We start from the raw sequence: 25,908 nt of genomic DNA on the forward strand, positions 1-25,908 counted from the left end.
CTGAGCCAGCGGCACTAGAGATGGCTTGGCCATGTGAGCCGCATATAAGATGGCAGGATCCCCAAGGACGCATTGTACAGCGAGCTCATCACTTGTATTAGACCCACCAGCCGTCCATGTCTCTGCTTTAAAGACATCTGCAAACGCGACATGAAATCCTGTGACATTGATCACAAGTCGTGGGAGTCAGTTGCCAGCGATCGCCAGAGCTTGCGGATAGCTATAAAGGCGGGGCTAAAGACAGCCGAGTCAAAGAGACTTAGCAGTTGGCAGGAAAAGAGACAGAAGTGTAAGGAGAGAGCCTACTGTGTAACAGTCCCAACAACCAATTTTATCTGCAGCGCCTGTGGAAGAGTCTGTCACTCTAGAATTGGTCTTTATAGCCACTCCAGGTGCTGCCCCACAAACCACTGACCTCTTCTAGGTGCTTACCCATTGTCTCTCGAGACAAGAAGGCTAAAGAAAGAAAGAAGAAATGGGAAAGAGAAGCAATGGGTTCTATGGATACCAGATACAGAAATGATTAAAACCAGCAATGAAGGTTCATAAAGCTATCAAAGCTAATTATGCTAGAGGTCTAGCATTGAAAAGTAGAGAAGTTATCTTAAATTTGTCTGGAACACCACGCTTGGAATAATGTGGACAATTCTGTTCTCCAGTATAAAAGGAACATAGAGACATTGGAGAAAGTGCAAAAAAGATTCACAAGGATGAAACCAGAATTGAAAGCATATAGTTAACAGGAAAGACTGAAGAGGCTGGTAGCTCTTCTCTCTGAAAAAGAGGTGCAGGATAACCTGTTTTCTGCGCTTACCACCTGGCCAGCGCTTTGCATTGTAGGAGCTGTAGTTTCCTTTAGGGCGACCTATAATGAAGTGAAGCTGAGATGAGCCTTTACATGGACTACATTACCCAGAATGCTCGGGCATCGGCGCACGCAAGTGGTGGGTAGCACGGGAAGCGCGATGGCGGCTACTCAGGAGGAGGATGAAAGATGCCCAGAGATGGAGGTGTGGAGACCGGAACAAGGTGATGGGTCACGGCAGGTCACCCAAAAACCCGAGAAAATTCGCGTCAAACTGGTTTTGTACCACTGGTCTCAGTCTTTTTGTTCACAGAAGGTGAGATTGTTTGTATAACTCAAAGTATGTGGCAGGAGGATGGGAGCAAGACTGGGCCGGTTCATGTTGGATATGCTCCCCCCCCCCCCTCGCTCTTCTCCCCCCCCCCCCTCGCTCTTCTCCCCCCCCCCCCTCGCTCTTCTCCCCCCCCCCCCTCGCTCTTCTCCCCCCCCCCCCCCTCGCTCTTCTCCCCCCCCCCCTCGCTCTTCTCCCCCCCCCCCCTCGCTCTTCTCCCCCCCCCCCCTCGCTCTTCTCCCCCCCCCCCCTCGCTCTTCTCCCCCCCCCCCCTCGCTCTTCTCCCCCCCCCCCTCGCTCTTCTCCCCCCCCCCCCCTCGCTCTTCTCCCCCCCCCCCCTCGCTCTTCTCCCCCCCCCCCCTCGCTCTTCTCCCCCCCCCCTCGCTCTTCTCCCCCCCCCCTCGCTCTTCTCCCCCCCCCCTCGCTCTTCTCCCCCCCCCTCGCTCTTCTCCCCCCCCCTCGCTCTTCTCCCCCCCCCCTCGCTCTTCTCCCCCCCCCCCTCGCTCTTCTCCCCCCCCCCCTCGCTCTTCTCCCCCCCCCCCTCGCTCTTCTCCCCCCCCCCCCTCGCTCTTCTCCCCCCCCCCCCTCGCTCTTCTCCCCCCCCCCCTCGCTCTTCTCCCCCCCCCCCTCGCTCTTCTCCCCCCCCCCCCTCGCTCTTCTCCCCCCCCCCCCTCGCTCTTCTCCCCCCCCCCCCCTCGCTCTTCTCCCCCCCCCCTCGCTCTTCTCCCCCCCCCCCTCGCTCTTCTCCCCCCCCCCCTCGCTCTTCTCCCCCCCCCCCTCGCTCTTCTCCCCCCCCCCCCTCGCTCTTCTCCCCCCCCCCCCTCGCTCTTCTCCCCCCCCCCCCTCGCTCTTCTCCCCCCCCCCCTCGCTCTTCTCCCCCCCCCCTCGCTCTTCTCCCCCCCCCCTCGCTCTTCTCCCCCCCCCCCTCGCTCTTCTCCCCCCCCCCCTCGCTCTTCTCCCCCCCCCCCTCGCTCTTCTCCCCCCCCCCCCCTCGCTCTTCTCCCCCCCCCCCCTCGCTCTTCTCCCCCCCCCCCCCTCGCTCTTCTCCCCCCCCCCCTCGCTCTTCTCCCCCCCCCCTCGCTCTTCTCCCCCCCCCCCTCGCTCTTCCCCCCCCCCCCTCGCTCTTCTCCCCCCCCCCTCGCTCTTCTCCCCCCCCCCTCGCTCTTCTCCCCCCCCCTCGCTCTTCTCCCCCCCCCTCGCCCTTCTCCCCCCCCCCTCGCCCTTCTCCCCCCCCCCTCGCCCTTCTCCCCCCCCCCTCGCCCTTCTCCCCCCCCCCTCGCCCTTCTCCCCCCCCCCTCGCCCTTCTCCCCCCCCCCTCGCCCTTCTCCCCCCCCCCTCGCTCTTCTCCCCCCCCCCCTCGCTCTTCTCCCCCCCCCCCTCGCTCTTCTCCCCCCCCCCTCGCTCTTCTCCCCCCCCCCTCGCTCTTCTCCCCCCCCCCCTCGCTCTTCTCCCCCCCCCCCTCGCTCTTCTCCCCCCCCCCTCGCTCTTCTCCCCCCCCCTCGCTCTTCTCCCCCCCCCTCGCTCTTCTCCCCCCCCCTCGCTCTTCTTCCCCCCCCCTCGCTCTTCTTCCCCCCCCCTCGCTCTTCTCCCCCCCCCCCTCGCTCTTCTCCCCCCCCCCCTCGCTCTTCTCCCCCCTCCCCTCGCTCTTCTCCCCCCCCCTCCCCTCGCTCTTCTCCCCCCCCCTCCCCTCGCTCTTCTCCCCCCCCCCTCCCCTCGCTCTTCTCCCCCCCCCTCCCCTCGCTCTTCTCCCCCCCCCTCCCCTCGCTCTTCTCCCCCCCCCCCTCCCCTCGCTCTTCTCCCCCCCCCCTCCCCTCGCTCTTCTCCCCCCCCCCTCCCCTCGCTCTTCTCCCCCCCCCCCTCCCCTCGCTCTTCTCCCCCCCCCCTCCCCTCGCTCTTCTCCCCCCCCCCTCCCCTCGCTCTTCTCCCCCCCCCTCCCCTCGCTCTTCTCCCCCCCCCCCCTCCCCTCGCTCTTCTCCCCCCCCCCCTCCCCTCGCTCTTCTCCCCCCCCCCCTCCCCTCGCTCTTCTCCCCCCCCCCTCCCCTCGCTCTTCTCCCCCCCCCCTCCCCTCGCTCTTCTCCCCCCCCCCCTCCCCTCGCTCTTCTCCCCCCCCCCCTCCCCTCGCTCTTCTCCCCCCCCCCCTCCCCTCGCTCTTCTCCCCCCCCCTCCCCTCGCTCTTCTCCCCCCCCTCCCCTCGCTCTTCTCCCCCCCCCTCCCCTCGCTCTTCTCCCCCCCCCCCTCCCCTCGCTCTTCTCCCCCCCCCCCTCCCCTCGCTCTTCTCCCCCCCCCCCTCCCCTCGCTCTTCTCCCCCCCCCTCCCCTCGCTCTTCTCCCCCCCCCCCCCTCGCTCTTCTCCCCCCCCCCTCGCTCTTCTCCCCCCCCCCTCGCTCTTCTCCCCCCCCCCCTCGCTCTTCTCCCCCCCCCCCCTCGCTCTTCTCCCCCCCCCCCTCGCTCTTCTCCCCCCCCCTCCCCTCGCTCTTCTCCCCCCCCCTCCCCTCGCTCTTCTCCCCCCCCCTCCCCTCGCTCTTCTCCCCCCCCCCTCCCCTCGCTCTTCTCCCCCCCCTCCCCTCGCTCTTCTCCCCCCCCCTCCCCTCGCTCTTCTCCCCCCCCCTCCCCTCGCTCTTCTCCCCCCCCCTCCCCTCGCTCTTCTCCCCCCCCCTCCCCTCGCTCTTCTCCCCCCCCCCTCCCCTCGCTCTTCTCCCCCCCCCTCCCCTCGCTCTTCTCCCCCCCCCCTCCCCTCGCTCTTCTCCCCCCCCCCTCCCCTCGCTCTTCTCCCCCCCCCCTCCCCTCGCTCTTCTCCCCCCCCCCTCCCCTCGCTCTTCTCCCCCCCCCCTCCCCTCGCTCTTCTCCCCCCCCCCTCCCCTCGCTCTTCTCCCCCCCCCCTCCCCTCGCTCTTCTCCCCCCCCCTCCCCTCGCTCTTCTCCCCCCCCCCTCCCCTCGCTCTTCTCCCCCCCCCCTCCCCTCGCTCTTCTCCCCCCCCCTCCCCTCGCTCTTCTCCCCCCCCCTCCCCTCGCTCTTCTCCCCCCCCCCTCCCCTCGCTCTTCTCCCCCCCCTCCCCTCGCTCTTCTCCCCCCCCTCCCCTCGCTCTTCTCCCCCCCCCCTCCCCTCGCTCTTCTCCCCCCCCCCCCCTCGCTCTTCTCCCCCCCCCCCCCCTCGCTCTTCTCCCCCCCCCCTCCCCTCGCTCTTCTCCCCCCCCCCTCCCCTCGCTCTTCTCCCCCCCCCTCCCCTCGCTCTTCTCCCCCCCCCCTCCCCTCGCTCTTCTCCCCCCCCCCTCCCCTCGCTCTTCTCCCCCCCCCCTCCCCTCGCTCTTCTCCCCCCCCCTCCCCTCGCTCTTCTCCCCCCCCCTCCCCTCGCTCTTCTCCCCCCCCCTCCCCTCGCTCTTCTCCCCCCCCCTCCCCTCGCTCTTCTCCCCCCCCTCCCCTCGCTCTTCTCCCCCCCCTCCCCTCGCTCTTCTCCCCCCCCCTCCCCTCGCTCTTCTCCCCCCCCCTCCCCTCGCTCTTCTCCCCCCCCCCTCCCCTCGCTCTTCTCCCCCCCCCCTCCCCTCGCTCTTCTCCCCCCCCCCCCTCCCCTCGCTCTTCTCCCCCCCCCCCCTCCCCTCGCTCTTCTCCCCCCCCCCCCTCCCCTCGCTCTTCTCCCCCCCCCCCCTCCCCTCGCTCTTCTCCCCCCCCCCCTCCCCTCGCTCTTCTCCCCCCCCCCTCCCCTCGCTCTTCTCCCCCCCCCTCCCCTCGCTCTTCTCCCCCCCCCTCCCCTCGCTCTTCTCCCCCCCCCTCCCCTCGCTCTTCTCCCCCCCCCCTCCCCTCGCTCTTCTCCCCCCCCCCTCCCCTCGCTCTTCTCCCCCCCCCCTCCCCTCGCTCTTCTCCCCCCCCCCTCCCCTCGCTCTTCTCCCCCCCCCCTCCCCTCGCTCTTCTCCCCCCCCCCTCCCCTCGCTCTTCTCCCCCCCCCTCCCCTCGCTCTTCTCCCCCCCCCTCCCCTCGCTCTTCTCCCCCCCCCTCCCCTCGCTCTTCTCCCCCCCCCCTCCCCTCGCTCTTCTCCCCCCCCCTCCCCTCGCTCTTCTCCCCCCCCCCTCCCCCCGCTCTTCTCCCCCCCCCTCCCCTCGCTCTTCTCCCCCCCCCCGCTCTTCTCCCCCCCCCCGCTCTTCTCCCCCCCCCCGCTCTTCTCCCCCCCCCCGCTCTTCTCCCCCCCCCCGCTCTTCTCCCCCCCCCCGCTCTTCTCCCCCCCCCCGCTCTTCTCCCCCCCCCCCGCTCTTCTCCCCCCCCCCCCGCTCTTCTCCCCCCCCCCCCGCTCTTCTCCCCCCCCCCCCCGCTCTTCTCCCCCCCCCCCCGCTCTTCTCCCCCCCCCCCGCTCTTCTCCCCCCCCCCGCTCTTCTCCCCCCCCCGCTCTTCTCCCCCCCCCGCTCTTCTCCCCCCCCCGCTCTTCTCCCCCCCCGCTCTTCTCCCCCCCCCCGCTCTTCTCCCCCCCCCGCTCTTCTCCCCCCCCGCTCTTCTCCCCCCCCCGCTCTTCTCCCCCCCCCGCTCTTCTCCCCCCCCCGCTCTTCTCCCCCCCCCGCTCTTCTCCCCCCCCCGCTCTTCTCCCCCCCCCGCTCTTCTCCCCCCCCCGCTCTTCTCCCCCCCCCGCTCTTCTCCCCCCCCCGCTCTTCTCCCCCCCCCCGCTCTTCTCCCCCCCCCCGCTCTTCTCCCCCCCCCGCTCTTCTCCCCCCCCCGCTCTTCTCCCCCCCCCCCGCTCTTCTCCCCCCCCCCCGCTCTTCTCCCCCCCCCCCGCTCTTCTCCCCCCCCCCCGCTCTTCTCCCCCCCCCCCGCTCTTCTCCCCCCCCCCCGCTCTTCTCCCCCCCCCCGCTCTTCTCCCCCCCCCGCTCTTCTCCCCCCCCCCGCTCTTCTCCCCCCCCCCGCTCTTCTCCCCCCCCCCCGCTCTTCTCCCCCCCCCCCGCTCTTCTCCCCCCCCCCGCTCTTCTCCCCCCCCCCGCTCTTCTCCCCCCCCCCGCTCTTCTCCCCCCCCCCGCTCTTCTCCCCCCCCCCGCTCTTCTCCCCCCCCCCGCTCTTCTCCCCCCCCCCGCTCTTCTCCCCCCCCCCGCTCTTCTCCCCCCCCCGCTCTTCTCCCCCCCCCGCTCTTCTCCCCCCCCCCCGCTCTTCTCCCCCCCCCCCGCTCTTCTCCCCCCCCCCCGCTCTTCTCCCCCCCCCCCGCTCTTCTCCCCCCCCCCCGCTCTTCTCCCCCCCCCCGCTCTTCTCCCCCCCCCCCCGCTCTTCTCCCCCCCCCCCCGCTCTTCTCCCCCCCCCCCCGCTCTTCTCCCCCCCCCCCGCTCTTCTCCCCCCCCCGCTCTTCTCCCCCCCCCCGCTCTTCTCCCCCCCCCCGCTCTTCTCCCCCCCCCCCGCTCTTCTCCCCCCCCCCGCTCTTCTCCCCCCCCCCGCTCTTCTCCCCCCCCCCGCTCTTCTCCCCCCCCCCGCTCTTCTCCCCCCCCCCGCTCTTCTCCCCCCCCCCGCTCTTCTCCCCCCCCCCGCTCTTCTCCCCCCCCCCGCTCTTCTCCCCCCCCCCCGCTCTTCTCCCCCCCCCCGCTCTTCTCCCCCCCCCCCGCTCTTCTCCCCCCCCCCCCGCTCTTCTCCCCCCCCCCCCGCTCTTCTCCCCCCCCCCCCGCTCTTCTCCCCCCCCCCCCGCTCTTCTCCCCCCCCCCCCGCTCTCCTCCCCCCCCCTCGCTCTCCTCCCCCCCCCTCGCTCTCCTCCCCCCCCCTCGCTCTCCTCCCCCCCCCTCGCTCTTCTCTCCCCCCCCCTCGCTCTTCTCTCCCCCCCCCTCGCTCTTCTCTCCCCCCCCCCTCGCTCTTCTCTCCCCCCCCCCTCGCTCTTCTCTCCCCCCCCCTCGCTCTTCTCTCCCCCCCCCCTCGCTCTTCTCTCCCCCCCCCCTCGCTCTTCTCTCCCCCCCCCCTCGCTCTTCTCTCCCCCCCCCTCGCTCTTCTCTCCCCCCCCCTCGCTCTTCTCTCCCCCCCCCTCGCTCTTCTCTCCCCCCCCCTCGCTCTTCTCTCCCCCCCCCTCGCTCTTCTCTCCCCCCCCTCGCTCTTCTCTCCCCCCCCTCGCTCTTCTCTCCCCCCCCTCGCTCTTCTCTCCCCCCCCTCGCTCTTCTCTCCCCCCCCCTCGCTCTTCTCTCCCCCCCCCTCGCTCTTCTCTCCCCCCCCCTCGCTCTTCTCTCCCCCCCCCTCGCTCTTCTCTCCCCCCCCCTCGCTCTTCTCTCCCCCCCCCTCGCTCTTCTCTCCCCCCCCCTCGCTCTTCTCTCCCCCCCCCTCGCTCTTCTCTCCCCCCCCCTCGCTCTTCTCTCCCCCCCCCTCGCTCTTCTCTCCCCCCCCCTCGCTCTTCTCTCCCCCCCCCCTCGCTCTTCTCTCCCCCCCCCTCGCTCTTCTCTCCCCCCCCCTCGCTCTTCTCTCCCCCCCCCCTCGCTCTTCTCTCCCCCCCCCCTCGCTCTTCTCTCCCCCCCCCCCTCGCTCTTCTCTCCCCCCCCCCCTCGCTCTTCTCTCCCCCCCCCCCTCGCTCTTCTCTCCCCCCCCCCCTCGCTCTTCTCTCCCCCCCCCCCTCGCTCTTCTCTCCCCCCCCCCCTCGCTCTTCTCTCCCCCCCCCCTCGCTCTTCTCTCCCCCCCCCCTCGCTCTTCTCCTCCCCCCCCCCCCACTCGCTCTTTCCCCCCCCCCCCCCCACTCTGTGCCTCCGTTCTATTCCCATCTCCCCCACCCTCCCGGGGAGGCTGTGGCACCTGGCTAGGATGGGATACTTGCAATGTGGGATTTTGTGCAGTTGAAGACATAAGCAGTGGATTTCTGAATGATTGTAACTTGGAAGGTCGCGATCGGGATGCTGACAAGAGCATGAGAGAGGGTAAGTGTTTAGCTGGTAAGTGTGTGGTTCAAGGTTTGGGTAGCAAGGGGGAGTTGCGCATTTCATAGGGGCCTAAGAGTGTGGTTTTGAGAGTGGGGTAGAGTGTCTTTGAGGAAGGAATCATAGACTCACTTACGGTTCCATACATTTGGGCATTGCCTGAGGTGGCGGGTGGAGAACATGATGGTCACCAGGGCAGAGATGCAGATGGAACCAGGAGTAGGATAGTTTTAGTTTTACCGGCATCATTCTTAAATGGTTTTCTTGCTTGCTTTTGAGCACCCTTGTTGGCACGTATGCTTTTAGACAGTAATCTGCTATACATTAGCATTCATACAAGAAAAAAATATCGTTAATAAAAGCAGAAATCAAACACGTCTGTACAGTAACAATGCAAGTGTTTTTGATAAATAAAGTAATGTGAAAGAATTAAAATGTAAGTTAGTGTTGATTTTTCTGTCCTGCATTTCAGGTTCGTTTGGTTATTGCAGAAAAGGGTCTAAAATGTGAAGAGTATGATGTTAACCTACCATTAAGTGAGCATAATGAACCTTGGTTTATGCGTTTGAACCCAGCAGGAGAGGTGCCTGTTTTAATTCATGGGAACAACATTATCTGTGACTCCACTCAGATCATTGACCACCTGGAGAACACCTTTGAAGATGGTAACATAAAGGAAATACTTGGTTTTAGTGCAACTCTGTATGTGTATGTGTTTCGGTGAAAGTGTGACTTGGAAGCATAATATAAATGTCTAGGTGAATTCATGCAGCAAAAATTCCTTCCCCTCCACACCTTAGCTGAACTTCTTCCTTCCCCCATCTCTTCGGAAGCTGCTGACTTCTCAATGGTTTGGTCCTAAGGGCACAACTGACCTTCCGTAGTTGGCCATTTTTCACATGTGGGCTTCAACAGTGAGTATCGGCAAGTTGTATAATTGTGGGGGCGTCAGAATCAAGACCTAACCTATGCTCAACTGAGGTCCACACATGCACAGTTCTGGCAAAGGCTTCACCTTCCTAACCAGGCAGCATGAGGCCACTTGTAGTACCCTGCCCAAATCCTTGCATGTCCTAGAAGGGAGCTTTTCCACACAGGCTGGAATTTTACACCCTCCTCAGGGGGTGGGGGTGGGTGGGTCATAAAATTGAGTGGGAGGTGGGGTTGCCATTCCCATCTCCTTTCTGCCCCACTTCAATTTTACGAGTGGCGGCTCCAAGAAATGACCTGCCCGCTCCAGGTCAGTTAAGACCCTTAAGTTGCCAATTAACTGCCATTTAAGAGCCCCGTACCGCCACTGCTGGTATATTACCAGCGGCGGGCGGGCAGCTCAGGCCCCCCCAAGAGGCCACACAGTAAAACCTGGCAGCCTCCTTGCGGGCTGGGGGTGGCCTTCCTGTTCGAGCACATCCGCCCCCACTGAAATAAATTCCTGCCTCGCCAATTGTGCCTGGCGATCCCCACAAAGTTACCTTTATTCTGCGGCTGGTGTCCCTCTTGCTGCTTTCCTTGGCTGCAGTCCCAGCAGTGGCCACTGTTCCTGGTGGCTCAGCTGGGACTGAGAGCAGTTGGCCCACTGATTAGCTGGCTGGTCTTGGAGGTGGGACTTGCTGCCTAAGAAAGGCGGAAGTCCTGCCGAGGCCAATTAGTGCCTGGGACACACAAAATCATAGTGTGGCTTCCAAGGCTGGCAGATACGGGCTCGCCCCCGACTTTTTGGCCGGTGGGTGGGGCCCCCTGCCGAAAGTAAAAGTCTGGCCAGAGTAACGGCCTGCTCAAGTCAGGAAATAAAAACCATCCGAACCCGACAGAACCACATTGAGCCCGAATCCCTCCATTTTTTCCTGCACCTGAGCCCATTGCTAACTTTCACCCATGCTTCTTTGAAAGAAAGACTTGCATGTATTTGTGATTATTTCAAGTTGAACATAAATGGGAAATATGTCTTAGCATATTTACTTTGCATACTAGAATTTTGCATATTTTATTTCACATTTGACACTTTAACATTTATTTTCCCATTATTTTCATGTTATGGATTTATACATTAGATTATGATTTCCTGAGCAAATTTACACATTTTTGTCTTTTTCTTTGCAGTTATTCCTTTGTTACATCAAATCATAGTGATTTTGAACTAATGTACAATATATAGACCTAGCAGACTCCACAGCTCTAGCAGACTCCACAGCTGGAATGTTTCAGTTTCTGAGGTAACATGTTCTGAGATATGTTTGCAATGTTCTGTTTCAATGTCTAACCAATTACTTGATGGAGATTAGCCTGCATTCCCTCAAAGAAATTTAGGATTGAAATCACACTGGAATATTAGATATTAAAATAAATGGGTTAATGCCTCTATTAAGTAATAAAGGAATTTCATGTTGGTTATGTTTCATTTATTATTAGTCTAGTGTGTGTGTTCAATTCTTTGGTATTGGAATTTAGATCATCCAAGAACCATAAAAGGTGTTGCACTGTGTTTACTTGTATAAATCTTGTCGACATACCCTTTGGAAGGGAAATGCCAAGTATTTTTAAAAGAAGAAATTACCTGTAAAAGTGCCGTATTTGTTTTTCTTAACAACTTTCCTGCATTAATAAGAGTGCCCTTTGTGCGTTTGTACTTTTAGCAAACATCCCCAAGTTGATGCCAGAAGAAGGAAGCCTGTATTATCCACGAGTACAACATTATCGAGAACTACTAGACTCTCTCCCTATGGATGCCTATACCCATGGCTGTATTCTTCACCCAGAGTTAACTTTGGACTCCATGATTCCTGCATATGCAACCACTAGAATTCGCAGTAAGTAGAATCTAGCAACATAGTGTGTTAGGGTGGAAATTTGTTTTTTCCTGTTGAGATCCGAGTTGGCTGACAATTCTGCAAACTTTACAGTTTGAGCATTTCTGTAGTTTGAATCTTGATGGGAACTAGCACCTTCCTTGCCAATGGTTTATTCTGTTGTGCCTTAAACCCAAATGGAGCTATGTAACATTAGTAGTTTGCAATTATCTAAGCTAATCTGCAGATGGCAAAGAGATGTATTTTACCTATTTTCACTAAACCAAGAGTGACACGTTTTCCTAACATAGCAGAAGCATAACTTAGGAAAGCTACAAATTTTAAAACCTGTGGCCCCATTTTTGGTTTAACATGGGGCCACACATTATGCATGTCACACGAAATTGTAAGGTGTGTTAATGATGCATCTTGGTCTCTTACATTATAGACAACTGATGTTTGCATTGCTTTAAGGTGGGAATAAGCTAATGGTAATGCAAGAGGCATGACTGTGATTATTAGAATTTAATATCATATTGCCCATGTAGTGCATGTTGTGCCTTTTGGGATTAGGGTAGTCATAGTCATTGTGACACAGAAGGAGGCCATTTGGCCCATCGAGTCCATGCCGGCTCTGTAGAACAATCCATTCAGTTCTACTCCCCCATTTGATCCCTGTAGCCCTGCAAGCTTCTTTCCCTCAAGTGCCCATGCAACTTCCTTTTGCTATCATTGATTGTCTCTGCTTCCACCACTCTCCTAGGCAGTGAGTTCCAGGTCATTACTGCTTGCTGCATAAAAAAATTCTTCCTCACATCCCCCCTGCATCTCTTGCCCAAAACTGGAAATCCATATCCCCTAGTCCCATCAGCGAATGGGAACAGCTTTTCTTTGTCTACCTAGCTAAACCTGTCATAATCTTGTACACCTCTATCAAATGTTCCCTCACTCTCCTTTTTCTCCAAGGAGAACAACCCCAGCTTCTCCAACCTATCCTTGTAGCTAAAATCCCTCAACCTTTGAACCATTCTGGTGAATCTCCTCTGCACCCTCTCAAGGACCCTCACATCCTTGCTAAAGTGTTGTGACCAGACCTGGATGCAGTACTCTAGTTGTGGCTGAACCAGAGCTTTGTGAAGGTGCAGAATAACTTCCCTGCTTTTGTATTCAATACCTCTAGTTATGAAGCCCAAGATCCCATGTGCTTTGTTAACCACTCTCAATATGACATGCCACCTTCAAAGATGGATGCACATGCACCTCCAGATCCCTTTATCCCTGCACACTCTTTAGAGCTGTACCATTATCTATACATTGCCCCTCTGTATCTCTTATGCCAAAACACATCACCTCACATTTCTCTGTATTAAATCTCATCTGTTGCTTGTCTGCCTATTCTGCTAGCCTATGTCCTGTTGCAGTCGATTGGTGGTATCCTCAATGCCACACCCCCAAGTTTGGTATCATAGGCAAATTGCAAAATTTTACTCTGTATTCCAAAATCCAAATATATGTATCAAAAGCAGTGGTCCTAGCACTGAACCTCGGGGAACGCCACTGTCTATCATCCTCCAGTCTGCAAAACAACCATTTACCATGGCTCACTGTTTTCTGTCCTTAAGTCAATTTTTTATCCAAGCTGACATTGTCCCTCCTATTCCATGTGCCTCAATTTTGTTAACCACCCTTTTATGTGGTACTTTTGTAGATTGCTTTCTAAAATTCATAGAGACAACATCCATTGCATTCCCTTCATCAACCTTCTGTTACTTCATCAAAAAATTCCATTAGATTAGTCAAGCACGGTCTGCCTTTTACAAATCTCTGCTGAATCTCCTTAATTAACTCAAATATCTCCAAGTGCTTGTTGATTTTTTTTCCTCCTGATTATTGTTTCTAAAACCTTACCCACCACTGATGTTAAACTAGCCGAACTGTAGTTGCTAGGAATGTCCTTGCACCCTTTTTTGAATAATGGTGTCATATTTGCCACTCTCCAGTCCTTTGGCACCTCCCACATATCTAGGGAAGATTATGGCAAGCCCTTCTACCTTCTCTACTCTCGCCTCCTTGAGCAACCTGGGTTGCAAGCCATCCGGGCCAGGCGACTTATCCACGCATAGCCAGACTTTCCAGTACGTCGTTCCTATCAATGCTCACCCCATATATTACCTCTACAATCTCCATTTTGACTGATATTGTGTCAGCATCCTCTTCCATAGTAAACGCTGATACAAAGTACTCAAGTATTCTCGCCTTGCCCTGCATCACAAAGCACCCGCTTTGTCCCCAATAGGCCTCACCCCACCTCTTACTATCCACTTTCTATTTATATGCCGGTAGAAGATATTTTATGTTAATTGCCATTCTATTCTCATATTCTCTCTTTGCCAGTCGTATTTTTCTCTTCACTTCCTCTCTCAACTTATTGTATTTGGCCTGGTTCCTGCTCAAAAAATTCACCTGACATGCATCATACAGCATATTTTTTTTTCCTTCATATTCTCTATCTCCCTCATCATCCAAGGAACCCTGGCTTTAGTTCCCTTACCTGTTGCCCTTGTTGGAATGTATCTAGCCTGTATCTGAAACATCATCTCCTTAGAGATAACCCATTGTGCCATTACAATTTTTCTTAATCTTTGGTTCAGTTTTACTCTGGCTGGATCCCCTCTCATCCCAGTGAAGTTTAACCCTCTTCTAATTTAGAAGTTCTACTTTAGATTGTTCCTTGTTCTTCGCCATTATTAACCTAAACCTACCCATGTATTCCCCCACAGACACGTGGTCCACTTGACCCACCTCATTCCCCAGCACCAGAATCAGCAAGGCCTGCTTCCTAGTACTGGTGAAGGAAGTTCTCCTGAACCCATTTCAGCAATTCCTCCCCCTCCTACCCTTTACTCTAACACTATCCCAATTGATATTTGGGTAGTTAAAGTCGCACAATATCCCCACTCTGTAGTTATTGTACATTTCACAATTTTTCTGCAGATTTGTTTCACTGACTCACCCTTCCTCCTTCCCTCACTCCATCCCTCACACCTCACTCCATCCCTCACATTTGGTCACCCCGACCATCCCTCCACCCCCCATTCCCCAAGTAGCGTGATCATACCTTTTTTTGCTCTGCACAAAGAACAGCCAGGCGCTGTGCAAATGACTACTGGCAACACCTATGTAGTTGTATTCAGCTGGCCTCTGACACTGGAAACATCAGAGGAATGTATGATGGCATTGAGAGAGCTTTTGGGCCAACCATCAAGAAGATCGCCCCCCTCAAATCTAAATCAGGGGAAACGATCACTTACCAATGCAAGCAAATGGACTGCTGGGTGGAGCAGTACTTAGAACTGTACTCCAGGGAAAATGTTGTCACTGATTCCGCCCTCAATGCAGCCCAGTCTTTGCCAGTCATGGATGAGCTGGAAGAACAGCCAACAAAATTGGAACTCAATGATGCCATTGATTCTCTAGCCAGTGGAAAAGCCCCTGGAAAGGACGGGATTAACCCTGAAATAATCAAGAGTGCCAAGCCTACTATACTCTCAGCACTCCATGAACTGCTGTGCCTGTGCTGGGATGAGGGAGCAGTACCACAGGACAAGCGCGATGCCAATATCATCATCCTCCATAAGAACAAGGGTGACTGCAACAAGTACCGTGGAATCTCCCTGCTCGGCATAGTGGGGAAAGTCTTCGCTCGAGTTTTAAACAGACTCCCGAAGCTGGCTGAGTGTGTCTACTCTGAGGCACAGTATGGCTTTCGAGCAGACCATTGACTTTTCCACCATTGACATGCTGTTCTCCTTTCGCCAGCTACAGAAGAAATGCAGCGAGCAACAGATGCCCCTCTATGTTGCTTTCATAGGTCTCGCCAAAGCCTTTGACCTCGTCAGCAGACGTGGTCTCTTCAGACTACTAGCAAAGATCGGATGTCCGCCAAAGCTACTAAGTATCATCATCTCATTCCATGACAATATGGAAGGCACAATTCAGCATAGCGGTGCCTCATCAGACCCCTTTTCTACCCTGAAACAGGGCTGTGTTCTCGTACCTACACTGTTTGGGATCTTCTCACTGCTGCTCTCACATGCGTTCAAGTCTTCAGAAGAATGAATTTTCCTCCACACAAGATCAGATGGCAGGTTGTTCAACCTTGCCCATCTTAGAGCGAAGACCAAAGTACAGAAAGTCCTCTTCAGGGAACTCCTCTTTGCTGACGATGCTGCATTAACATCCCACACAGAAGAGTGTCTGCAGAGACTCATCGACAGGATTGCAGCTGCCTGCAACGAATTTGGCCTAACCATCAGCCTCAAGAAAACTAACATCATGGGACAGGACGTCAGAAATGCTCCATCCATCAATATCGGCGACCACGCTCTGGAAGTGGTTCAGGAGTTCACCTACCTAGGCTCAACTGTCACCAGTAACCTGTCTCTCGATGCAGAAATCAACAAGCGCATGGGAAAGGCGTCCGCTGCTATCTCCAGACTGGCCAAGAGGGTGTGGGAAAATGGCGCATTGACACGGAACACGAAAGTCCGAGTGTTTCAAGCCTGTGTCCTCAGTACCTTGCTCTATGGCAGCGAGGCCTGGACAATGTATGTCAGCCAAGAGTGATGTCTCAACTCATTCCATCTTCGTTGTTTCTGGAGAATCCTTGGCATCAGGTGGCAGACCGCACCTCCAACGCAGAAGTCCTCAAGGTGACCAACATCCCCAGCATATACACCCTACAGAGCCAGCAGCGCTTGAGATGGCTTGACCATGTGAGCTGCATGGAAGATGGCAGGATTCCAAGGACGCATTGTACAGCCAGCTCGTCACTGGTATCAGACCCACTGGCCGTCCATACCTCCGCTTTAAAGACGTCTGCAAATGCGACATGAAGTCCTGTGATATTGACCACAAGTCGTGGAGTCAGTTGCCAGAGATTGCTGGAGCTGGCGGACAGCAATAAAGGCGGGCTAAAGAGTGGCGAGTTGAAGAGACTTAGCAGTTGGCAGGAAAAAAGACAAGTGCAAGGAGAGAGCCAACTGTGTTACAGCCCTGACAACCAATTTTATCTGCAGCACCTGTGGACGAGTCTGTCACTCTAGAATTGGTCTTTATAGCCACTCCCAGGCGCTGCTCCACAAACCACTGACCACCTCTAGGCGCTTACCCATTGTCTCTCGAGACGAGGCCAAAGAACTCTAAATGTATTCTGTCTTTGCTCCATCAAGGACAATCCAACAATCCTCTCTTTCCAGCACTACAATATCTTCCCTAATCAGTACTGCCATTCCACCTTCCTTTTATCCCTTCCCTATCTTTTCTGAACACTTTCTATCCTTGAATATTATGCACCCAGTCTTCACCATTTTTAGGCCATGTTTCCGTTATTGTCACTACATCATATTCCCACACAGCTATTTGTGCTTGTAGCTCACCGACCTTATTCACCACACTTTGTCCATTTATGGGCGGCGCAGTGGTTAGCATCGCAGCCTCACAGCTCCAGGGACCCGGTTTCAATTCTGGGTACTGTTTGTGCAGAGTTTGCAAGTTCTCCTTGTGACCACGTGGGTTTTCGCCGGGTGCTCCGGTTTCCTCCCACCGCCAAAGACTTGCAGGTGATAGGTAAATTGGCCATTGTAAATTGCCCCTAGTGTAGGTAGATGGTAGGGAATATGCGATTACTGTAGGGTTAGTATAAATGGGTGGTTGTTGGTCGGCACAGACTCGGTGGGCCGAAGGGCCTGTTTCAGTGCTGTATCTCTAAATAAAATTTAAAAAAATACATGCATTGTAAATCTGTCTTTGTATTCCTCATAGTCCTTCTTAGTCTGCTCCTATCTAGTATGGTACTACTTCCTTCTCTAATACTAACCAACACTCTCATTCCTTTTTGCACCTTATTCCTCTTTTCTTCTTTTAGCTGGTACCCACTCCCTTACTAATTTAGTTTAAACCCTCCCCAGCCACACTAGTGAACCTCGCCATGAGGATTTTGGTCCCAGTCCTGTTGAGGTGCAACCTGTCCCTTTTGAATAGGTGCCTCCTGCCACAGAACTGACTGCAATGACTCCAGAATCTAAAGCCCTCCCTCCTCCAGCATGCCTCAAACCATGTATTGATCCTCCCTATATTTCTGTTTCCAATATTCACTCATGTGGCACTGGCAGTAATCCAGAGATTACTACATTTGAGGTCTTACTTTTTAACTTCCACCCAAGTTCCTAAAAATCTGACCAAAGGACCTTAATACCTGCTCTCTCTATGTCGTTGGTACTGATGTGTACAACAACTTCGCTCACTCCCTTCCCCCTGCAGAATATTCTGCACCCTGTCTGTGATGTTCTTTACCCTGGCACCAGGGAGGCAACACACCTCCTAAGGATGATGGTTACAGAAATGCCTGTCTGTCCCTCTGACTATGGAATCTCTTATAACGACTGCATTTCTACTCTTTGCTGTTCCCTCCTGTGCAGTCCCTTGCCCATTGGTGCCATGGTCTGGACTTTACTCCTTCAAAGTGTCTTCACTCCCAACAGTCTCCAAAGCTGAATGCAGGTTTGGGAGTTGTACATGCCCTGAAGACTGTTGCACCTCTTGCCTCTTTGTACTGTTCCAGGTGGCCACCCATCTACCATCATGAACACTCACTGCCTGTGGGATCACCACCTCCTGGGACGGACGATTCAGGAAACTCTCTTCCTCCCTGATGCTCCACAGTGACTCTAGTTGCCTCTCCAGCTCAGGAGCTCGAGATGAAGCAGCTGGAGACACCTCCTATGCACGTGGTCCCCCAAGACACATGATGCGCCCTCAAGTTCTCGCATGGCACAGGAATTGCAAGCCACTGGTCTCAGCTGCCCATCCATGGTCTTAAAAAAAAAAATTTATTACTACTTTTAGAATTTAGTTTGTAGCTTATTTAAACTATTAATTTTAATTAATGCCTCTACACCTGCTATGCTAATACACTTAGTAATTCACTTCCTGCTATACTTACCCGGATTGAAATTTGATTAATTAGTTTAACTAGTTAAGCTATAAATTTATTAGAGTACTTTTTAGTTTCCTGGTCCTAGTTTAAACCACTGCCCTAGTTTTAAAAAACCTAATTCTCACCAACCAGTCACCTATCTGCTATCCTCTGAGATTACTCATCCTTTTTCGGAAACACAATGACAGGTCGGTGCTGTTGTCTCTCTCGCACTCGCCCCCCCTCGCCCGGTCCCCCCCTCGCCCGCTCGCCCCCCCCCCCCCCCCTCCAGGAATAAGTGATACTTAAGCTGATTTTATCTGCTGTGGTGGAGGAAAGCTACGTAGGTGATATATTGGCACTTGCGAATCATTCTGCAGCGTGATCTAAAGGCTGCCGAAGAGGAGCAAAGAAAATTGGAAAGATGATAATTTTAAAAATGTACATAAAGATGCAAGGTGTTCCAAAGTTTGTGCTGTTTCAGCACATGTTTCAATTAGTGGCTGTTGCAAGGTCTGGGAAAAAATGGCTTATTGAATGATCATGTACGTCATGAAGCTTTTCCCTCCCATGGCCTTAGTTGTAATTAAGTGGAATTTTAATGCTTAGTATAATTGCAGTCATTATGGACAAAACTATTTAATGCAGCAGTATTACAGCGAATTCACTGTATTTTAAATGGTTCAACATGTCTCATTTCCAGAACTCTTATAGCCTGACTAATTACTGCAGTCTGGAATTACTAACTGTTGTGAATTACTAACTGAAATGTGTGTTATATTGAGAAATGACAAGAAGCTTTTCAGTTTATTCAGAACACCAATGGGAAAGAAGAATTCAGTTAGTTTTAATTTATGATGTGAATTTTGTGATCGAAATAACGGTGAGGTTAACAGTGCTCACTGTTGCTATGGATTAAATCAGACAGCGATTTTTGCAGTACTCACATATGTCGTTTAACACAGAAATCCAGAAGTTGCTGCCAGCTCTTCAGATTTTGGTCGTTTGTGCTGCAAAAACCTTATGCATTTTATGTTAATAAATATTTCCAGTAAAACTCTGCTTAATTTTCCTTGTCATGTTGAAATGGGCTTTTTGATAATCTGAGATTTTCTCTCATTAAATTACTGCATTCTAACTATTGTGGTAGGGGGTGTATTTGCTATAACATTAACATACCCCCAGTACCTTTACCTAAGCCAAACACAACATGCTATTGAGTGACCTACTCAGTGGATGGCGCTGTTTTTGAGCTGTGCAGTAATTTTTTGAGAGATTTAACAGATTAAAGAACAATCACAATACTTTTCCAAAGAAACATCAATACATTTATTGCTTCTACCAAAAATTCAAAATGATCCTCATTTTCCAAATGTTTCCACTGCCTGCCTAATTCTAACTTCACAACTAGTTCCAGCCACAAGTTTCACACATGCCCTTTGATCCTCCAACTCTGACATCCTCACCTTCCCCTCCCCCCTTCCTCTGGGCTTGCATCCTCTGCTTTTGTGAAAATGGCCTTGGGCCATTTTCTATGCTAAAGGTGCTATATAAATGCAAACTATTAGAACAACAATGCTTATAAAGCAAATGATAGTAAAATCATTGCACACAACAAACCTGCTAAGTATGATAACTGTTTAAGGTGGGCACAATAGCAAGTTATTCCAAGGTGGTTATAGCTTTGGGTGTAGTTGAAATATGAGAGGCAATTATTCAACATAGCTCTGATTTCAGAGAAGTATAACCATTTTTCCGACTGATTAGTTCTGCCGTTATTTCAAAGTCTGAATTGATCAGACTGTGATCCATTGCAGATCGTAGTGATAAATGAAGCAAACCATTCAGTCCACCTTGGCCCATCCATCCGGCATAACCTACAGACCCAAATTCACAACATGCAACTGTTCCTTAAATGGTTGTCACCTTTTGCATCCGCTACCCAGTTCATATTCTCTCTCTCACTCTCTCATTCTCTCACTCACATATTTTGGTACCAACTGTGAACTTGACCAGGTTGTCTTGACCTATGAATCTAAGCTGTAAGGTAGAAACTGGAGTGCCAGCACCCATCTCTAATGCACATCATTTACTTCTAATTACCATAAACTACTGCTGCTTCTACCGGGCAGAACTTCTGACCTAATATCCTCTCCATCACCAAGCATGTCTACTTCTACCTCCGTAATATTGTTTGTCACTATCCCTGTTTCAGCCCATCAACTGTTCAAACCCTCATTCGTCCCTTTATTACCTCTAGACTTTACTATTCCAATGCTCTTATGATCAGCTTCCCACCTTCCACACTCTGTAAACTTCAGCTAATCCAAAACTCTGCTGCCTGTATCCTAACTAGTATCATGTTTGTTCACCCATTAACCCTTTGCTTGCTGACTACATTGACTCCTGGTCTGGCAACACCTCCAATTTAAAATTCTCATCCTTGTGTTCAAGCTCCTCACCCTCCCTATCTCTTTAACCTCCTCCAGCCCTGCATCCCCTGCTGAGATCTCTGCACTGCTTCGAATATAGTCTCTTATGCATCCCTGATTTCTACCACCCCACCATTGTTGGCTGTGCCTTCAGCTGCCTGGGCCATAAGTTCAGGAATTCCCTCCCCAAACTACTACACTCTTTCTCCTTCCATTTTAAGACATTTTTTAAAACCTACCTCCCCTGTCCTAATATCTCTATGGCTTGGAGTTAACTTTTGTTTGATAACGCTACAACAAAGAGCCTTGGGGCATTTTACTATGTTTAAGGTGCCATATAAGTTGCTTTTGTTATCCAGGTCCTCTACTTTAAGTGTAAATATTAGTATGTTGTGTGGAACTTTATAACATTTATCTTGCAAGTGTAAGTAAACCGCCTTGTAGAAATTTCCACTCTACAGGAGGGATATTTATTGGTATGGTTCTGAATTTGTCCTTTTTTCTTGTTATGGTAAGTGCAGTTTCAGACTTTCTTGATTTAGTGTGCTGTGAGGTAAAAACTGAATTATAGAAACTTATTGAATATGATTTTGAAATTCCAATTCCCAATTATCTAATTTGAATCCCATGTACCTCCCGTCCCCCCCAAATCTACCTCTTCAAATCTAATGTGCACTTTCATTTACTTTCAGGTCAAATTGGAAACACTGAATCTGAATTAAAGAAGCTTGCTCAGGAGCACCCAGAATTGCGTGAAGCATATTTAACAAAGCAGAAACAAATTAAGGTAAGTGCTTCTTACAATTAACTTCAACATCTATTAATTTATTTACAGTGCTTGCATTATGCATGTTACTTTGTTAACATGTATTTCTAAATTGTAAGCTTACAAACAAAAAACAGTAACATAAAACCAAACTTGATTTTTCACTTCAGAAAATATAAACCTGCAAATGTACCATAGAAAACCGCTACCAAAATGTAAATATAAAGTACCCCTGTCCTGAGTAAAACTATAGGTTAAACTCCTAAGTCTGGGCACTTTGCCTTACTCCTTTCCAAATTGAGACCACAAATGATCCATTTTCTTTTTTGCCTGTTACTACTCTTTAGCCTTTCAAAATCTAGTTTGTAACATTTTTAGCAATCATCTATTTGTGTAATTAAGGCTGACGTTCCATCTGACAATCTTTTGAATCTAAGGTTTGTCTATAAATTCTAACTTTTGCAATTACTATACGTTTATGGACCAAAATTTTTCCGCAGGGTGTGGGAAATGTCCAGATTGCAGGAAGCTTGCTGATATTGTACAAATATCCCACTCATTGAAAATGCAACATTATTCCCTGGCTCTCCCTGAGCAATACCATGCGGGTTCCACTGTGCCCTTAATTTGTAAATGTTTAAAAGGAGAGTATTATTCACTGTGGTTTGCTCTTGTATATAAACCAAATTCCCCATTTTAATGGATTTTTCTATTTTCAGTCCAAGATACGGGACCATGATAATGTAAACTATCTGAAAAAAATATTCCGTGAGCTGGAAAATGTACTGGACCAGGTGGAGACTGAACTACAGAGAAGGATTGAAGAAACTCCAGGTTTGTAACAAATAAATTGCCTTTACATCTGGACACTTTTTTTCTTTTACTTTCAGTTACACTCTCATTGCCATAGACAAGCTAAAGAATGGAATCATTATAGCTCACCATGGCAGGCGCAGGCAGCTTGTTATCATGGGATTTTCTTTGTGGTGCTCCAGAAATTCCGCAAGCGTAGACTCAATCTGAGCTACCCTATCTCCAGATTTTCTCCAACTCCTGTTGGGAAGTACCTCTCCATAGTAACCTGGCTGAGTTCTGAAATCTACCATATCTGGTAGTCTATGTGTAAGTGCCTGTGAATTGGAGGATTAGTGCCCTACACCATTGCTGTGTTCAGTATATAGATTTGAAATACTGTAATATGTTGGCAGCAGTGATTTCAGCCTCCGTGCCCCTCTCCTTTTGGAAGTTTTTTTTCTTAAAACCTTTTGCCTTGCCATGTCTCTCCTCACCTTCAGACACTGCCCATAACTTTTCTCTCAGTTCCTGCTTGGTGTCCTCCGATTACTTATTGTTACAATATTACGACCTCAGTGAAATCATTAACGTGGAAAATACGAGGTATGAACCCCCAGACCAATTTCAAGAATTACATAAGATTTCACATTTTAAGCCTTTATTATAACAGCTAAACTAAAAGATATTCCCAATTAACTGAATTGTACTTTAAGTAGCTGATACCCCAATTACAAAGAAAGTTATTTTCTTCTTAAAAAAACTTGAAAACCTCACATCACACTTATACGTGAAATCCTTTGCAGTGAAGAGTAAAACTACTCCTAGTTGCAATATATTGGATCTCTCGGATCTTTTCAAAAAACAAAGTCCTCTTCACTCACATCTCCGAGCACTTTTGATCTGGATGTCCATGAATAAGGCATTTCCTGGTGATTCTGCTGGTCTTCTACTTCTCCGCAAGCTTCAACTTTCAAAACAGGTTCGAGTCTTCACAGCTTTTTACTCTATCCGGTTTCCAAGAACAGGTGTCCTCTCTCTCTCTCTCTCTCTCCCTCTCCCCATTCACCCACTGACCCACCACTGGTTGTCTTCCTTTCTTACAGCATGCTCTGAGGCTGCAACTGCTGAGTTCCCTTCTTACAGCCTGTCTGCCTTCAGAAAATCTATTAAATTTATCTGGACTCAGAAGTCAATATTGTACTGTTCCAGTATGCAGAGTCATAAAAATAGTCTTTGATCTGTGTTCTCTGTTGTCCTGGTAAACAAGACTTCTGTCTTGTCCTTTCGCAGAGTAGATGTGACGACACCTAACCTTTCAGACTTCATCTTGAACTTTTCAAAATCACAATTTTTTTAAAAACATCATGTTACAAGGTCCAGCATTCATGACACTTATGAAGTATAATATGTATAGAGCTCTATAAGTTTAAGTTTTTGTGGTGCTCATGCATTTTAGGATTTGACTGTAATTTAAAATTAATCTTTTTTCTGCTTAGTGAGGTTATTTTTCCTCCATTGTCCTGTATGTCTTTACATTTTTATTGTGTGGGTGCAGGAAAAACTTGCAGTTTCACAAGTCTATAGCAACTCAATTGAGTCATTTTGTGTCAGAAAACACAAGCACATTTTTATTTTAAAAAAAAATTTCTTTTCCAATTTTGTTTGCTCAATCGCTCACTGGAGTATGGTTCCACAGAAGCCGGTCCGTCCCTTGTGTCAGTGAACATCTGCAGGTTATTCGACTGTGAGCAAAGTCTCGTCCTTGCCCAACATCCATACCTGCATACTTTCAGTAGAGGTTGCTAGGTAGCGATCAGGAGTAGGAACCCTGACTGAATTTTCCAAACTCCATTAATATGGGCGGATGAGGCCATTATAGTGCCTGTACTGCATCCCAGTTGGGATTAGTTAATTTACCACATATATTGAAGTTGGGAGCCTCCTAGTCTCAATCACACAGCTACTCATAAGATAACTATACTGAGCCATCACAGACTATCCTCAAATCGGAGTCAAATGCAGTTATACCCTAATGGAAATTTGTACTTCAAATCAGTAAGTTGAAGCCCCTGAACAGTTAACTTTTTTGTTGTTTTAAAAAGTGTGGTGTACATTTTCTACAATGTCTGATTAAGTCTTAAACAAGTGGTTGTAGTAATTGAGAACTGGATTCTAAACATTGGAGTCACAGTTCAAATTTCAGCTTGAACTTGTATTTGAAGTTGTCTGGGTTAGTTCTGGGGTTATTGAGACCTTTATGGAAGGAAACCACTTTTGTTCATTGTTGTATGTCTTTACATTTGGGTTAATTTATTCGTCAGTGTTCAGTAAAAACCATAGTGCACATTGGTTCCACAGCCAGCGATGTTTAGAAGTTGAAATATGTTGAATATTTGTTTTATTTTTTGTTTGGTCCTAACTCTGAGGAGTTAGGGAACCTCTGGGGCACAGGTTTGCAGGTTCATTAGGTAAGAGATGGCAATTTCCAGAAGTAGGTTAGTGAATTTTTCACTAGCGTGTGGTCAGTAGCATTAGAATGCTCCATTTTGAGGGTGGGAGTAAAAATTTGCATTAGTGCATCTGCCCAGCACTTGTTGACTGATATACTTCACAATCAACATTACCATTTAATAAATGATCCACACTTTTCCTCCCAGCTGTAATAGGTAGTCTGGCCTCAAAAGGTTTTTTTGACTGGAAATGAGGAAAAAGTGCCCAATTAAATAAAATGGAAGGGATTTTTAAAAAATCTATTCCTGGGTGCGATGAGCCACATGTTAAAGAAAAATCAAGTCGAAAATCTGCCAGAATCTTTGCTTTCTTGATCAGTACCTTTAGCAGGATAATTTGCTATGGTCGAATCATAAAGCAATCTGTTTTGTCTTGTGATAATGTGTAGAAAATGTGAAAGTAATGCAACTTGCAATATATGGTCATTAATGGAAATATTGATGAGTTTATCTTTCTCTTGAGCAGAAGAAGGACATCAGCCATGGCTCTGTGGTGAGTTCTTTAGTCTTGCAGATGTATCTCTCAGTGTAACGTTGCATCGGCTGAAGTTTCTTGGACTTGCCAGAAAATACTGGGGAAATGGAAAACGGCCAAATTTAGAATCTTATTATGATCGCGTGTTAAAGCAAAGGACTTTCCGAAAGGTCTTGGGAAATGTGAACAACATTTTACTGTCAGCAGTACTGCCTACTGCTTTTCGGGTTGCTAAAAAACGTGCTCCCTCATTTTTGGGAGCTAGTTTTATAGTAAGTCTGCTGGGAGGAATAGGGTATTTAGCCTTCTTGTTCCTCAAAAAGAGACTGTCATAGATTTTGTCAGTATGAGCTTAATGTTATTCACCAAGAATTTGATTGAGGAAGAACTGTAATATCGACAATCTCATTGCAGTTATCAAGCTAAAATATACCTAAATAAAGAACGTTGCAGTAACTTGTTCCATGTAATAAAGAAATTTTTCTGTCACTTTTGTTTTCAAAGAGAGCAAGGTTGCAATATGTGGAAAGTTTAAAGAAATATGTGCATAATGCAACCAATTTATAATAGAACTTCGAAAACTCATCTGATCAGTTTTGTATTGGAGCCAATTTTGGGTCGTAAACTATGCTGTTGCATCCTAATATTTCTGGATTATTGCACATTAACAATTCTATAATGCACTTGAATAATCTTCAGTCTGCATGTGAATCCTTTGGGTTCAAAGGTTAATCAGAAATCTCTTCTCTAACCTGTTCTCACCTAACTGCTATTCACGTCATTCTTTTCTGTCCAACCTTTGTCTCTGTGCAATGTAGACATCAAACTTATATAATCTAGTTAGAGGTGGCATGCATTGTATTGATCTTTCCAGGCTGTTTGTGTTACCTTGAATACCATTTCCATATCAAATACTCATGTATGTAAATAAAGGCATAAATAAAACAACTGTGCAATATACTTTTTCTAAAAAAAGAAAGTTGTTTTAAAAATTTTGAAAAGTTAGAGTTAATCATTTATCTTCACCTGGTAACATCTTTCAACATTTATTTCTTGGGTGCTTGAAAATATTATGGGCAAAAGTTCAAAGGAAACATTCAGTGATGCCCTTTCCATAAATAATTGGTATAAATAAGAGTAGAAAACTCTTGGAAAACATTTGTTCACCTGGCTTTGTTTGTTTATCATC

At 50.8% G+C, this 25,908-nt stretch overlaps 1 protein-coding gene across 2 annotated transcripts; it reads left to right on the forward strand.

The window, feature by feature from the left end:
- The first annotated feature begins 954 nt into the window (after window positions 1-954).
- On the forward strand, window positions 955-25,667 carry gdap1 (ganglioside induced differentiation associated protein 1). Of its 2 annotated transcripts, XM_068030931.1 has the most exons (6): window positions 955-1,121; window positions 8,452-8,644; window positions 10,613-10,786; window positions 20,866-20,960; window positions 21,659-21,773; window positions 24,711-25,667. In XM_068030931.1, exons 1-6 carry the CDS (start codon window positions 966-968, stop codon window positions 25,052-25,054), a joined length of 1,077 nt encoding a protein of 358 aa, XP_067887032.1. In that variant the 5' UTR covers window positions 955-965; the 3' UTR covers window positions 25,055-25,667. The 2 variants fall into 2 exon arrangements, with proteins under 2 accessions (XP_067887032.1, XP_067887031.1); XM_068030930.1 differs by lacking the exons at window positions 955-1,121; window positions 8,452-8,644 and adding an exon at window positions 10,154-10,192.
- The last annotated feature ends 241 nt before the right edge of the window (window positions 25,668-25,908 follow it).

The sequence above is a fragment of the Heterodontus francisci genome, chromosome 5 (genome assembly GCF_036365525.1).
Source record: "Heterodontus francisci isolate sHetFra1 chromosome 5, sHetFra1.hap1, whole genome shotgun sequence".
In the NCBI taxonomy this organism is placed as follows: Eukaryota; Metazoa; Chordata; class Chondrichthyes; order Heterodontiformes; family Heterodontidae; genus Heterodontus; species Heterodontus francisci.

Excerpts from the sequence above, each read along its gene's own strand:
- gdap1 (XM_068030931.1), top strand. The coding sequence starts at position 966 with ATGGCGGCTACTCAGGAGGAGGATGAAAGATGCCCAGAGATGGAGGTG. Across the intron at positions 1,122-8,451 it reads AGTCTTTTTGTTCACAGAAG|GTTCGTTTGGTTATTGCAGA; the intron begins GTGAGATTGTTT and ends CCTGCATTTCAG. Across the intron at positions 8,645-10,612 it reads GGAGAACACCTTTGAAGATG|CAAACATCCCCAAGTTGATG; the intron begins GTAACATAAAGG and ends TTGTACTTTTAG.